The sequence below is a fragment of the Fukomys damarensis genome, unplaced genomic scaffold, assembly GCF_012274545.1.
Source record: "Fukomys damarensis isolate Sample0158 unplaced genomic scaffold, DMR_v1.0_HiC HiC_scaffold_6, whole genome shotgun sequence".
NCBI classification, from domain to species: Eukaryota; Metazoa; Chordata; class Mammalia; order Rodentia; family Bathyergidae; genus Fukomys; species Fukomys damarensis.
Genome location: NW_022900918.1, coordinates 7194465 through 7209125, shown reverse-complemented (window position 1 = coordinate 7209125; position 14661 = coordinate 7194465). Strand labels below are relative to the sequence as shown.

General features: G+C 33.3%; 1 protein-coding gene across 2 annotated transcripts in view; it reads left to right on the top strand.

Moving 5' to 3' along the window:
- Klhl1 (kelch like family member 1) overlaps positions 1 to 14661 on the top strand; it is a 369118-nt gene that overhangs the window by 122430 nt on the left and 232027 nt on the right. For both annotated transcript variants that reach the window (XM_033760918.1, XM_010610816.2), the window contains exon 2: positions 10459 to 10641. In XM_033760918.1, the coding sequence (XP_033616809.1) occupies positions 10459 to 10641 (183 nt within the window). The remainder of the gene's footprint in view (positions 1 to 10458; positions 10642 to 14661) is intronic.

Below are 14661 nucleotides of genomic sequence, written 5' to 3'. Positions count from 1 at the left end.
TTTCTATAAAATGGAATATTACTCAGCCATAAAGAGCGAGAGAATAGATTCATTCATAGGAAAATGGATACATATTGAAGATATACTCCTAAGTGAAATAAATAAGTCCCACATGTGTAAATACCAAATAGTTTCCCTGGTGTGAATATTCTGCAACAATGCATAAGATTCTAATAAGATTACTGACATTTAGAAATGGGAGGAAAGGAGCTAAAGGTGTAGGGAAGGTGTGATACGTAGGGGAAGAACAAAAAGGGAAAAGAAAAAAATGTGAGAGAATGAAAAGATGAAAATAAAGTGTTTGTAGATGGGGAGGGGAGGAGGGGGTGAAGGGAGGGCAGAGGTAAGGGGAAAAAAATGAGAATCAAGACTTGCCATGTAAAGGTACATGATCCCAACAATGAATGTAACTGTACTGTATCCCTAAATGTACCAATAAACTCAATAAAAAAAAAATAAAGTCCCAAATCAGCATACTATAGGCTGTCTTTGGAAAAATAATATAAAAACTTTTAAGGTGGCTATATTAAATATCAAACAATAACAAGATAACCAATACCAGAGCTCTTACTCACACTGAAGAAACATTGCTAAAGATACAATCTGTATTTCTTAAACTTGTAAACTCATACTTCTTAAATGAGTAAGACTGGATATTTGACTAGAAGTAAATTGAATAAGAAAGCTTAGCTTTAAAATTATGAGTTGTACTGTGGAAACTCATTTTTAAATCCCACCCAAATCAAAACTCAAGGAGAATGAATCCCACCAGAGTTTTAGATCAGCAATTGATTTATGAGAAAATGTTCAATAAACAACCAACACAAACCGTGATAATCATTTATCTTACAGAACAAAGGACATAGGATTTTAGAAAGAAACTATAAGAGAAACCTATTCTCTCTCTGACACACACACAAACACGCACACACACACACACACACACACAATCAGCTTCAGAATTCAATTTCTATTTCCATCACCTTTTAAATCTTATAATTTTAGGTTATTCTTTTCTGCCAGGTGTTTAAGACCAAGTTAAAGTGAGATCTGTGTCAATCAACATGAACCTCTTGCTATCTGTCAAGGTCAGTTAAGTCTCTTCAGGCATTATTTTGGAACCATGCATAAAGCCTGTCAGCTCCTTTATAAGTTTCAGCCATCAGGATGGGTCACAGCCTTGCTTGACCATGTTGCTTTCAGTGAAATCATGGGAGACTTTTCCCTCATGATGACCCTCCTTTGGCACACAGTATATTTGTCCTCTGGTGCCCATCAATCTCCCTGCTCAGGAGGTTGAGTGACTTACCAAAGATGTAGGATCCTGTAGGGAAGGTTCCTTTATGTCCTGGATCTTATACACTGTGAGGGCCCAAGATCAAAATATTAGCTGTCCTCATAGCCCAGTTACCTTTCTAGTTTTGGTCTCCAAGCTTTAGTTGTTGAATACCCAGAAGAGATAATCGGTGACATTAGTAGTGCAGCAGAAGCAGTGAGCTTAATTATTATAATTTTATCTGGACATTAAGCACTTTGAAATATAAAGCATAGTTAGGGGATGCTATTTCTTAGCAACCATGATTTTTCTAGTAGTTTAATCCATGCAGAATGTTAACATATATATATATATATATGTTATAGTTATATATAGTTTTATATATATATAGTTATATATATATATATAGTTTTATATATATAGTTATATATATAACTATGTGTACTATTATGTACTGTACATATATATATATATGTATAGTAGGGACTTAAGATCAAGAGCTACACATAGTATTTTATCATGACAATCATGATGACATTTTCTTTGTGCTTAGATTATGCATATTCTAATTTCTTAAAAGTTTTGTTTTTTCTTGCTTAGAAATTGCCAAACTCCAAGCGGTCATACAAATGGAACCGATGACAAATGTACTAGATTTCTTTTGCTGGCATCCACCAGATCAACCTTGTAAAAGCTCAGAGCTGCTACATTAAACAATATGACTTGGATGTTGGATTCTAAGTCCTTTATCCTCTTTGTGAGCTATATTTATAGCAATCCTACTGACCTTATAATTTGGCCCATGAATTCTTCACTGTTTCTTTGGTTTTGTTTCCTGCAGACTAAAAAGCTATTCAGCTACCAAGATGACAATGCCAGGTACCTACTGAAGGCCTTTATTTATTTGTTTGTTTATTTATTTATTTATTTATAGTACTGAGGATCTAACTTGGGTCCTTGCCCTGGTGAGGCAGGTGGTGGAACAACTGAGCTAAATCCCTGGCCCCTCAAAGACCTTTAGATAGACCCTCTGCGGAGTAACTCTAACAGCTGATCACAACTATTATCTTCTTCAGCTGGAAGTGGCAAGAACTGTCTTTGCCCTTTGATCCATCACAGCAGTTAGGGTACTTCTTCAGAGGGGGAATATTGCAGATTGGTAAATTAATTAGATATCTTTTAGACAGTTAGATAGGGCTGCCCTCAAGAAGCCAACACAGCAAGGAGCCAATATGGAAGACAACGAAGACACATTCACTGAAGGCCAGAATTCTAAAGGGAGAGAAACTACTATACCATTGTGCTTCCCCTGGGGTCAAATATCAGTGATTGATATTCCAAATAGGTTTCAATCACCTGGGTGGGGAGCCAAGGTCTTAACCCAGCCTTTCCAGAAAATATCTCTGAGACCTAGCCTTACTGAATGAAAATCCTTGTATATGTTTGCTATGAGACTTGCTCCCCCATTTGACTCCCATTTAATCAATATTACCTGGGTGACTGTACTTGTAGTCTTATTGGTTAGTCATGGTTTTGTCCCTCCTCATGCCTACCTTATAATTTTCCATTGGGTCTTACAGCTTTGTCCTACTTTGTACACACCTCACCACATGGCTTTGCTGTATAAAACATCTTTGAAAATTAGGATGAAAGGTCAACCCATTTCTGATCATCCTTCTTTCTCAGTTAGACAGTGGCTTTCTTTCCCTCAAATTTTTCCTACTCTTAAAAAAAAAACATAACTTTAAATTGACTAAAACGTTTCTGGAAATGGCTCATGTCTGTATTATATTCAAAATGAAAGCTGAAAAAAATGGGTAACTATAACTAGATTAAAGAAAATATAATCTTGAAAGTAATTAGCCTTTTACTTTGAATAAATTCTGCTAAGTACCATCTCTATCTCTAAATTCTCAGTAGGTGTTAAAATTACCTTTGATTTCATTTACTTTGTTTTACTATCTTACATACTACAAGTTGGAAGGCTTGAAGATTGAGCATATGAAATTATGTTCTTGATAACTTTTGCTGGTTATGAAAATTTTAGTGAGATGTAACATTTTTTTGCCCTACCTTTTCCATTTAACTTCTAGATACTAATGTTATAGCGCACTTATCTCAAACCACATTTAAACTCACCTGGAGGCATTTTGCAGGTTTGTCTCTGTTCTCTTAAATTGCAAACTTCACTCATTCCTTTTGGGTACCATACTGGAAATGTTAGGAGCTATTTGGGGGATGGTCTTGATCTACCTGGCAATATCCAGTCCTCACTCAGCTCTCTCTAGTTATCTGAGAAGAAATGATGTGTTGATTTTAAAAATGCACACAACAGTACATTTTGTGACTTTCTCTTTAATATGATAATGTGTGGAAAAATTCTGCTATTCTTGCTCCATATTCTTGAGCCTCAGCTCCTAAAATATACCCTGAAAAATGAATAAATTCTGGATTTTTAATTTGCAAATCTGAAAGGTAAACACATGGCAGGGCAAAATTTGTATCTTTTTTCAAATATTTATAGAAAAATGTAAGTCTGACGATAGTAACTATATTGTGTAGACAGATATTGTAGGTAACAGAATGCACATGATTTTAGTGGGTTTAGATTTATTTATCTCTCTATAGATTCTTTTGAATTTCTCTGTACACAGTATATCGTGGAAGTACCATCAAATGCATGTTTTATTTAATAATAATAGATTTCTTCATATTTGTTTATATTATACTGACAAATTCTTCCCAAAACATTTTATAGAAATGTTACTAATAGCATTCTGAAACTCAAAGCATGAAAAAGTTTCAATAGGGTGTCTACGTTTGCAAATAAATGCATTAGGTCTCTGTAGGATGAGAGGTGGATCTTCAGTCCAATTAAGATTAATTTTCTTACTATAGTAATAATTTCAGTTTTAGTTGCTAATGTTTTGATTGGGATACATGGTAATATGCTAAGCAAACAGAATGACCTATAATTTTCATTCTGTGTAATACACTTGTCAAATTTATATTGATATCATGTTTAATACATTAAATAAGTTAGAAAGCATATCTTTTACTTTATTTTATCCTTTAGGGATTTCTAAAATTCATTTCTTAATTTTGCATTGAAATTATTATGAAGTAAAATTTTAACTGCATTTATCCCGGGACTGTTAGGGAACTTTTAGTGTTTGTCGATCATCTTTAAATTAATTCTAGTTGACATATGATTGTATAAATTTATAGATTAACAATGTGAGGGGCCGGGGATTTAGCTCAGCGGTTCGGTGGCCTGCCTTGCAAGCGCAAGGACCCAAGTTCAATCCCCGGCATCGAAAAACAAAACAAAACAAAACAAAACAAAACAAAAAGCAATGTGAGAAAAAAAACTAAAAAAGGGCCGGGGATTTAGCTCAGTGGTTTGGTGGCCTGCCTTGAAAGCACAAGGGCCAGAGTTCAATCCCCGGTACCAAAAAAAAAAAACAACAACAACAACATAAAACAAAAACAATGTAAAGTTTTCATATATATATATGTATATATTTAAAATGACAGTAGGATAATTAGCATTCCCATCAACTCAACAAATTTGTAAGTTCTTTATGGGAAAATATTCAAAATCCTCTCAGATAACTACTTTGAAATGTAAAATACAGTTTGGTTAACTATAGTCACCTTATTCTGTCACAGAGGACCTCAACTTTTTCCTCCTATCTTACTGTAACTTCATATCCATTGACCAATCTCTTTCCATTCCTTTCTCCCTCTTTTGTCTAGCTCCTGGTAACCAACATTCTGCCTTCTGTTTTTATGAAATGGACATATTAGATTCACACATGAGTAAGACCATGTATATTTGCCTTTCTGTGCCTGAGTAATTTCACATGACATATCCTCAAAGAGCATCCATGTTGCTACAAAATGGCAAGATTTCATATTTGATAGCTAAATGATATTTCATTGTATACATATACCACATTTAACATTTTTGTTAGTTTCAGAATGTATGTTAATGATTAACTGACTTTTTCATTTTTTAACATAAATACAATATATATTAAAATATTTTGACACAAGAAAGAGAATTTGCAATTCATCTATTTATTAGAGCAAATAATTGCTTTTGAAAACATTGTTTATTAGTACATTTTAGGTGTACATAATGTCACATTCACATAGGGAATTTATACCTGTACATGATATAGCTTGATTTTTATCTTTTTCCCACTCCTCTACCTTCAACGTTTCTTCCTTTTCTAATGTACAAAGCTTTGTTGCCATTTTCCTTCTTTTCTCACACGTTTCCTTTCTCCGCCTTCCTTCTCCCCCTAGTTCTCCCTACCCATTTGAATATTTTCTTCCTATTTCACAATATCTGTTATACATTTAGTCCTCATTGACAGTTAACAATGCTCTATTTACCCATGCATGTTTGCTTTATTTTACTTAAGAGTGTGGTCTCAGGGTGGATTCATTTAGCTCTAAATGTCTGAAGTTTATCTGTCTTTATGGCTGAGCTGCATAGGTAGAAACAGCAAGTAATTATATTTTTAAAAAGTTCAACATCATTAGTCATTCATGAGATGCAAAAAAAAAAACAACAACACAATAGCAGCAACAAAAACAAAAAACAAAACAAAGCAAAAAAAGATACTGGGTTTCAACCTCTCTCCAGAAAGAATGGCTGTTATCAAAAAATCAACCAATCGCAAATGTTGGTGGGGCTTCACGGTAAAAGGGAACCCTTTTCCACTGTTAGTGGGAGTGTAGACAGTACAACCACTGTGGAAATCAGTGTGGAGATTCCTCAAAAAACTACAACTAGAGGTCACACTTGACCCAGCTATTCTTCTGCTTGGCATCTTCTCAAAAGAATTAAGAGTATCATACCTCAGCAATATATGCATACCCATGTTTGTAGTGGAACAGTTTGCAACAGCTAAATCTTAGAAACAACACAAATGCCTATCAACCACTGAATGGATAAATCAAATGTGTGGTTTTGTAAGAGCAAATGATTTAAACTAAATTAAAAATTTCAAACCTCTGTAAATGCATTTGACATCCCAATAGTTAATGAGGACAAATACATTAATTTTTTTTCTATATTTAAAAAAAATATTTACATATGGAAAATTGATAATGTTTTATTTTTATTCATTAAGCATATTGGTACTTTTTAGGTATACAGTACAGTTAGAGTCATCATTGTGATCTTGTACATTTACATGATGCATCTTAGTTCCTATTTTTCCCCATACCTCTGCCCTCCCTTCATCCCCTCCACTCTTCCCTATTTACAAAGATTTTATCCATTTTTTCCTTTTTTCATATTTTTTCTTTTCCATTTTTGCATTTCCCCTACCCTTCTCACTTCCCCTATTGATTTAGCTGTTTTCTTCCTATTTCATATTATCAATTATACAATTTGAACCTTATTCACACTTTTAGTTTTTCACACCAGAGAAACTATTCGGTACTTGCATGTGTGTCCTATTTATTTCAATTAAGAGTACGGACTCAATACAAACCCATTTAGCTATAAACAACTCTAGTTTATCATTCTTTATGGCTCAGTAGTATTCAATTTTATAGAAAAAGCATCTTCTTTTTCCAGTTTCCAGTTGTTGGACAATTGGGCTGTTTCCAAGTTTTAGCTGTTACAAACTGTGTTGCTATAAACATTAATGTGCATGTATCACTGTGATATGATCCTTTTAATTCTTTTGGGAAGATGCCCAGCAGAAGGATGGCTGGCTCAAATGAGATCTCTAATCTTAGTTTTCTGAGGTATTTCCATACTGACTTCCACAGTGGTTGCACCAGTCTGCACCCACCAAAAATTTGCTACTTTTACTTGTTTGTCTGAGAAATGTCTGTTCATTTCAGCTGCCCATTTTTTAGTTGGGTCTTTATATTTGGGGGGTCGGATTTTTTTAGTTCTACATATTCTAGATAGTAGACCTTTGACTGAACAGCTGGTAAAAATTTTTCCCACATTGTAAGTTGTCTCTTAGCTCTGTTTGTCATTTCTTTTGCAGTGTAGAAGCTTTTTAATAAGATGAGATCTCAGTTGTTGATTCTTTGTGCCAGTTCCTGCATTACTGAGGATTTCTTCATAAAGTCTTTTCCAATGCCAATGTCAATGCCAATGTCTTCAGGAATTCTACCTAACTTATCTTCCAGGGAGTTTAGTGTTTCTGTTTTAATATTCAAATCTTTAATCCACTTGCTTGGTTGGTGTTTTTTCTCACACGGCAGAAAGTTTGTATAAAGATGAAATCCCAGTTGTGGATTCTTTGTGCTAGTTCCTATGCTACTAAGGATTTGTTCATAAAGTCTTTTCCTATGCCAATGTCTTCAAGAATTCTGCCTTCTTATCTTCCAGCAAGTTTTGTGTTTCTGTTTTAATATTTAGATCTGTAACCCACTTGGATTTTAGTTTAGTGTTGAAAGACAGGGTTGTAGTTTTAATCTCTGACAGGATGAAATTCAGTTTTTCCAACACAATTTATTAAATAGGTTGTCTTTTCTGCACTGAGGATGGTTTGCTCCTTTGTTGAAGATATGGTAGTTGAGTACATCTGGAGTTGTTTATGTATCTTCCAAACTATTCCACTGATCCTTGAGTCTGTTTACTTTGCAGTACCATGCTGTATTTAACATAGTGGCTTTTTGGTATAGTTTCAACTTGGGGATAGTGAAAGATAATTTTGCAGGGTATATCATTCTAGATTGGAGTTTGTTTCTTTTAGGGCTTGAAATACCTCTCACTGGGCTCTACTTGACTTGAGGGTTAGTTTTGAGAAGTCTGGTGTGATTCTGATGGGCTTTCCTTTGTATGTGATTTGTTTATTTTCTTGCAGTATTTTTTTAAAATTTCTGAGATCTTAACTATTATATGACTATGTGCAGTTTTTTGTTGTTGTTGTTTTTTGTTTTTTTTTTAATCATGGCTAGTTGGAGTCCTATATGCCTCACTTATCTGTATGTCAAATTCTTTTGCTCTGTTTTGGGAAGTTTTCTAATTCTGTAAACAGTTTTTTTTAATGCATTTGTACTTTCTCCTGCTTTTTCATGGACTCCTATCAGTCTTTTATTATTCTTCTTTTCATCATTTAGGAGCTGTTGGATTGATTTCTCATGGTCCTTTACTATTTTTACGAGATCTCTCTTTTCATGGCCCCTAATCACCATTCTATCCTCTGTATATGATATCCTGTCTTCTTTATCTGTTAGTTATCTTCAAATGGGCTCAGTCTGTTATGTATACTTTCAATAGAATTTTTTATCTCCTGATGCTTCCTTGAATCTGATCCATGGATTCAATTTGTTTCCTATGTCTGGCTTTCATGGTTTTTATTTCTTTCTTATGCTGGACGTTTATGGCTTCTATCATGGTCCTAATTTCATCTTTTTTTTTCCTTCTGTTTCTGCTCTAGAGTCTCTAAACATGTCTTTAATTCTTCATTCTACTCACTAATTTTGTGGTTATCTGGGAAATTATTTCTCTTTTGATTTTTCTATAGTCTCATTCATCTGTTTTGTTGCTTCCTGTGCTATCAATTTAGTGTGTCCTGGTAGATGATTGTCAGACATTTCCACCTCATTTCTCCAAAATTTACCTTTTATGAGCTGGAAGTCTGTGTTTGCGTTTTGCTTAAATGTCTTATTTCTATTTTTGTTGTTGGTACTGTCCTTGGTTTAATTCCTGGGTTAATACTTCAATCATGCAGATATAGCTGGTGTTTAGGTTTTGAGTCCCTAATGATGTGGAGACAGTCTCAGTCCCATAACACTTGGAAGGAAAACTGATTAAATCAATCACAATACCTTAGCCCAAGTGATACAATCAGCAACACAATAGCATCAAGCACAGTTTAGAAAATGCCAATTTTCCACTTTAATCACATGAATTAAATAAAAATTGAGGACCATCCTAAAATATGTTTATAGTGAATTAACTCTTTAACATAGTAACTTTACCCTTTAGAATGGGGCTTTAGAAGGAGTTGGGGAGAGAGGGATAGGTAGGTAGAAGGAGAGGGGAAAGTTAGAAGTGAGGCCAAAGGACACAGGAAGATCACACAAAACTCTAGGAAACTTTTGAAGACAAGAGGGAAGGACAGAATGAAAGAACAAAGATAAGAATAGAATAACCTAAGAGCAATAGGGAAGCTAGAAACTGTACTCACTTTCCTTTGAAACTAATGACAATTGAGAGAAGGAAAAAGAGGGAAAATAAAAGAAAGAAATCCAAATTAGGATAGAAGTAGTAACAAAAAGGGAGATGAAAAATTATGTGGGAGAGTGAGTGATTCAGTGGGAAAGAGAAAGAAAAGATCTAAAAAAGAAAAAAAGGAAGAATTTGAAAAGAGTGGGAAAGATTAAACATAAGTTGAAAAGGAAAAAATAATTTTAAAATTAAAAAAAAAAAAATGAAGGGCCCCCTTCAGGGTATGTCTCTGCTTTTACAGTAGACAATGTGGGTAGCAGCGTGCAGATGTAAGTCAATTAGCCTCCATAAGCCACCAGTTGACCCCTGAGATTCAGGCTGATTCCTGGCTGCAAGGCTCAGGTTGAACTCCCTGACCTTCTGCAGAGTTGAACTTCGAAAAGGTCTAATGTGGGTTCCAGCTGCACTTCCCCTGAGTATAGACCAGTTTCCAATGGGTGGTGATCCCTCCAACTTAGCAACCATAGTGGTCTAGTGTGCCTTTATTGCAGAGACTCTCTTCACTTTTCAAATGGGCTTCGATTTTCGTCAAGGAGCCTGAGAGAGGCCATTTCTCTGTTCATTTCTGCTCTGTTTTCTTGAGCTTAGTACAATGGCATTTATGACCCCCTGTGCTTTTATGTTCTGGATTGCCATACTGGTACAACCAAGAGGCCTGAGCAGGTTGGGGTGCAGAGTGCTGGAGTGGTACTGTGGGGGTGCCCATGTTGCTCGACTCCTCACTGGACAGCACTGCTTGGAGGCCTGGGACTCTGGGGTTGGGGTAGCAGCCCAGCTCAACACAGCTCCAGCAGTCTTCACCGGTCTGCATTGCTTGCAGGCCCATGGCCCCAAGTATGGTGTAGCAGCCTTGCTCCATGTTACCCCAGCACTCCTCACCAGTCTGTGCTGCTTGGAGGCCCAGGGCTCTGGGGTTGGGGTGGTAACCTTTTAGTAAAAAAGAAATCTGTCTCTGTTTCTACAGGCTGTCAACAACCAGCCATTCTCTGACACCTCAAAGTGATTTGGATTCCAGTAGCTCAGAAGAATTCTACCAGGCCGTTCACCATGCTGAGCAAACCTTCAGAAAGATGGAAAGTTACTTGAAGCAACAGCAACTCTGTGATGTTATTCTGATTGTTGGGAACCGAAAGATACCAGCACATAGGTATAGTGGCCTGTTTTCATTGGAAATGTGCATTCACATATTTCTATGTGATAAACTGGTACATGCATTGCAGAGCACTCTATAACTATAGAAATAAGGATCTCCCTTCCTATGAGATTTTGACTTTGTTGCTGCCTTTCTTTCAAAGAGCAAAAGTTACAATATCACTTTACATAGCGATCCATTTTATTAACACATAAAGCAAATATGAGTTGAAATTCACATTATTATAATTCTAGTTGTTACTCATAGACAAAAGATGCAGTACTCTCATTTTTGTGAATCACAATAAAATTAAGTGAAAAGGAATTATAATTTAGAAAGCATAACTAAAATTTGAAAAACTATATTATTTTGTGAACATTCAAAGAAAGTCAACTTATTTTTGGCTCTATTGTGCATTTCAACTAGAAAATTCAAGGTTGTCTTCAAAATTCATATTGACATCTTTATTTTGAATTTCTTAAAAACTCATTTGTGGTATATTATTGTCATGGAAACTTTAAAATCTAATACTATAAACATTCTTCATGTTAATAATTTCAGGTTACATAAACTAGATATTAAATTTCTGCATAATATTTTGATTTGGTATCAGTTGATTTTTGAAAATTCATTAAATTTGAAGTGATTTCATACTTAATTTTTCTGACATGATTAATAGGAAATAATTTAAATTTAATTTGTATACTCATTTTGCTGAATTCAATTTGGCCTTCAGATCTGTTGCTGCCACATCTGCAGATTCACTCAATCACTGATTAAAAATTATAATAAAATTCCATCTGTGTTGAAGAAATACATATTTTCCTGTCAATATTCTCTAAAAATACAGTAGAACCATTTGCCTAGCAATTTCATTGTATTAGAAGTTAAAAGTAATCTAGTAATCAGGAGATGATTTAGATATATTGTACAAAAGGAGATAAAGCTCCACATTTTAATGTAAAATACTTAAACACTTTCAGAATTTAGTACACTGAGATCCTGGAAACAATCCCCTGAAAACACTGTTCAATGTCTATGTGTAAGAATAGTTTTAGAAACTGTACTTCAATCAATTTATGTCATATTTAACAGTAATGGATTGATAAAGAGATCTGTTATTCAAGTATGAAAATGTTTTTAATATTATCCTCTTCCACATAAACTCAAAATGAAATGGTATTATCTGGGTTTTATATACACACAGACAAACCCATGCACAAACTGTTAAGTACACACACACACACACACACATGCCTGTGCACAAGCTGTTAAAATGTGGGCATTGAAATAATTCATTATGTTGAAATGCTGGGGAAAGAACATTTAATAACTAATCCAGCGCAGCTTGGGTCCATCTGTACCTTACTTCTACAAGAACTCTAGTAATCTTTATTTATATTTATTTTTCAAATATTATCGTGAAATTGAATTATCATTTTCAAGGCAGCAGTTAACAAACCAAATAGCCATTACTTTTGAGAGAAATGCTTGCATCAGTTAGGGCCCACTAAAGGAATATTTAAAATAAGATTTAATATAAGGTCTGAAGTTCATGGCAGAGTCAGGTATAAGCCCGCACTGGGAAGCCCAAGAGTCTGGCCTGGAAGGCTGAGGAGTCTGTGGAGGAAACCTGGTGACAGATGTCTAAAGGTGATGGTAGAAACAAGCTTCTTGAAAGGAACACTTTCAAAACTTCCTTTATCTTTCCCTTTTTATTCCATTCAGGCTACAAGCCTCTTGGCTAGTACCACAAATATCCAGGGAGTGTCTTCCCTCTTTGGCAAATCTATCACCCAGACACATCTAAAATTGTGTCAAAGTTATCTGCCTGGTATTTTAGGTTGACACAACAATTAACCATCGTTAAGTTTGTAATATGTATGGCAAATGTGCATATTATCCTCAACATGCATCTAGATAAATATTCTACCATATTCTTTAAGGTAAATGCTTTTGTTAATTTTACAATAAAAATTAATTTGCATATGATTATATATAAATATATAATTAAATATTTTGTATAAATTTATTTTGCTTAACTCATACATTGGTAAATAATATTACTAATGTTACTTTAAGATATTAAAAGAATCAAATGAAAAATCTATTAAATTATAAAATGTTCAATTCGAAAGAAGTTTATATAGTTTTTATTATATATTCATATTTAATTCATACTTATTAGATTTTTTCTGGTTTAAAATGTTTGAAATTAATGTGTTGAGTAATTCTACTATATTCATAATATTTCACTGGGTTTTTCTTATAAATTTATTATATATATTGCTATGTTTTAAATAATGTATCAACATATGCCAACAGTTTTCATATAGTGCAATGGGGGAGAAATACAATTTTTCTGTTTTGCATTACTCTAAAATCTGAGCATATATTGCTTATACATGTCATCCTGATCATTTAAATAATTTATATATTTAGCACATATTAAATTATATATCAAATTGAAAAATTATCTGTGTAACTTAAAGTTTTATGCACTGTTCATATTACTCATAGGTAGATGTAGGCATATTAAACAAAAATTCAAGAATCAAGTAGCAAATTATTTCAGAACTTCGTTAAAAGTGTCTGAGGGGAAAGCTTGTAAAAGTGACTCTGTGAGCAAGAAAGGGAAAATATTGACTGTTTTAGTAGGTTTTTCTCTAATTGGCTAAGTTATTTTTAAAGTTTTACTGTTTATTTTAAAAACCAAGAATATTAAAGTCATTCCACTTTAATGGTGTCCCAATTAATATTTTAAATAACACTATGGCTTAAAACTTTGTCACTATATTAAAAAAAGTCATTAGAAATATAAATTAAATAAATATGAGGGAATATTAAAAATGTGTTTCATTTGAAAAGAGCAAGTGCTGTTTTGAATAATTACATCTCCTTTTTTGTCCTTTTGTGCTATGAAGAAGCTGTACATAAATCTACCTACTGGTTTAAAAAAATAGTCATCAGCCAGGTAATAAATAACATAATGTATTTGAAAATTATTCTCTTACATTCTGATTAATGTAGAAGGTTTATCATCTGAGGGCAAAAATATATATGGCATTACAGTCATTAGCACTGAAAAATCTAAAAATATTATAATAATTTCAAATAATAAAAAGTAATCATTTGTACTGTATTAAAATGTACTTCAGGAAGCATATTCCAAGTTAATTTCTTATATAGGACTTGCCAACCATTCATAAAGATCATATATATATAATTCATATTAATTATATCATCATTAAAACTTCCAATTAAATTCCTATTGAAAAAAATGTTCCCATTAAAAGACCACATGAAATCATTGGATTATGTTCTTTGTACAATTTGTATTATGCATGATTCCAATTTATATAAATTATAATTGTGATTTCATTGATGAGATACTGTCTACATAGGGACACTGTTTTCAACTAGGTGAATTCTGAAAAGTTATTCATACTTAAGAAAACACATTAATGTGTTTTGGCAGGTGAAACAAGCAAATCTCTAAATTTATTTATGTTTTCAACCCTCACAGAAATTCTAAGATAAATATAGATTTATCAGAAATAACCTGGGATAAATGATAACCAACAAGAGAACCAAAACTTCTCAATGAAAATTCCCAAATGTAAAACACAGATGATATAAATTTTTTTTCTCTGTTTTCAGGGATATCATATGAGGAAAATTAAATTAATAAATTAATATTTATTTTGTGAGAGATAAAACTCATCACATACCAAAGAATATGAAAATTACTTTTTGTTTAAAACTTAGAAGCCTTCTGGAAAATGACTCATTTTGATTTAATAGGTCGAAACTAATATATACTGACAGTTTATTTTACTTATTTTTCAATTAATATTATATGTATATTTGATGTATATAATATAATAATATTCACTATTGGAAATTTATAATTTTACATAATCTATCTTGGTTCTTATTTTTCCCCATTTCTTTGCCCTCCCCTCAAACCCTCCTTTCATTCTCTCTCCTTATCTACAAAGACTTTGTTTCCATTATTTTTCATTTTCTCATATT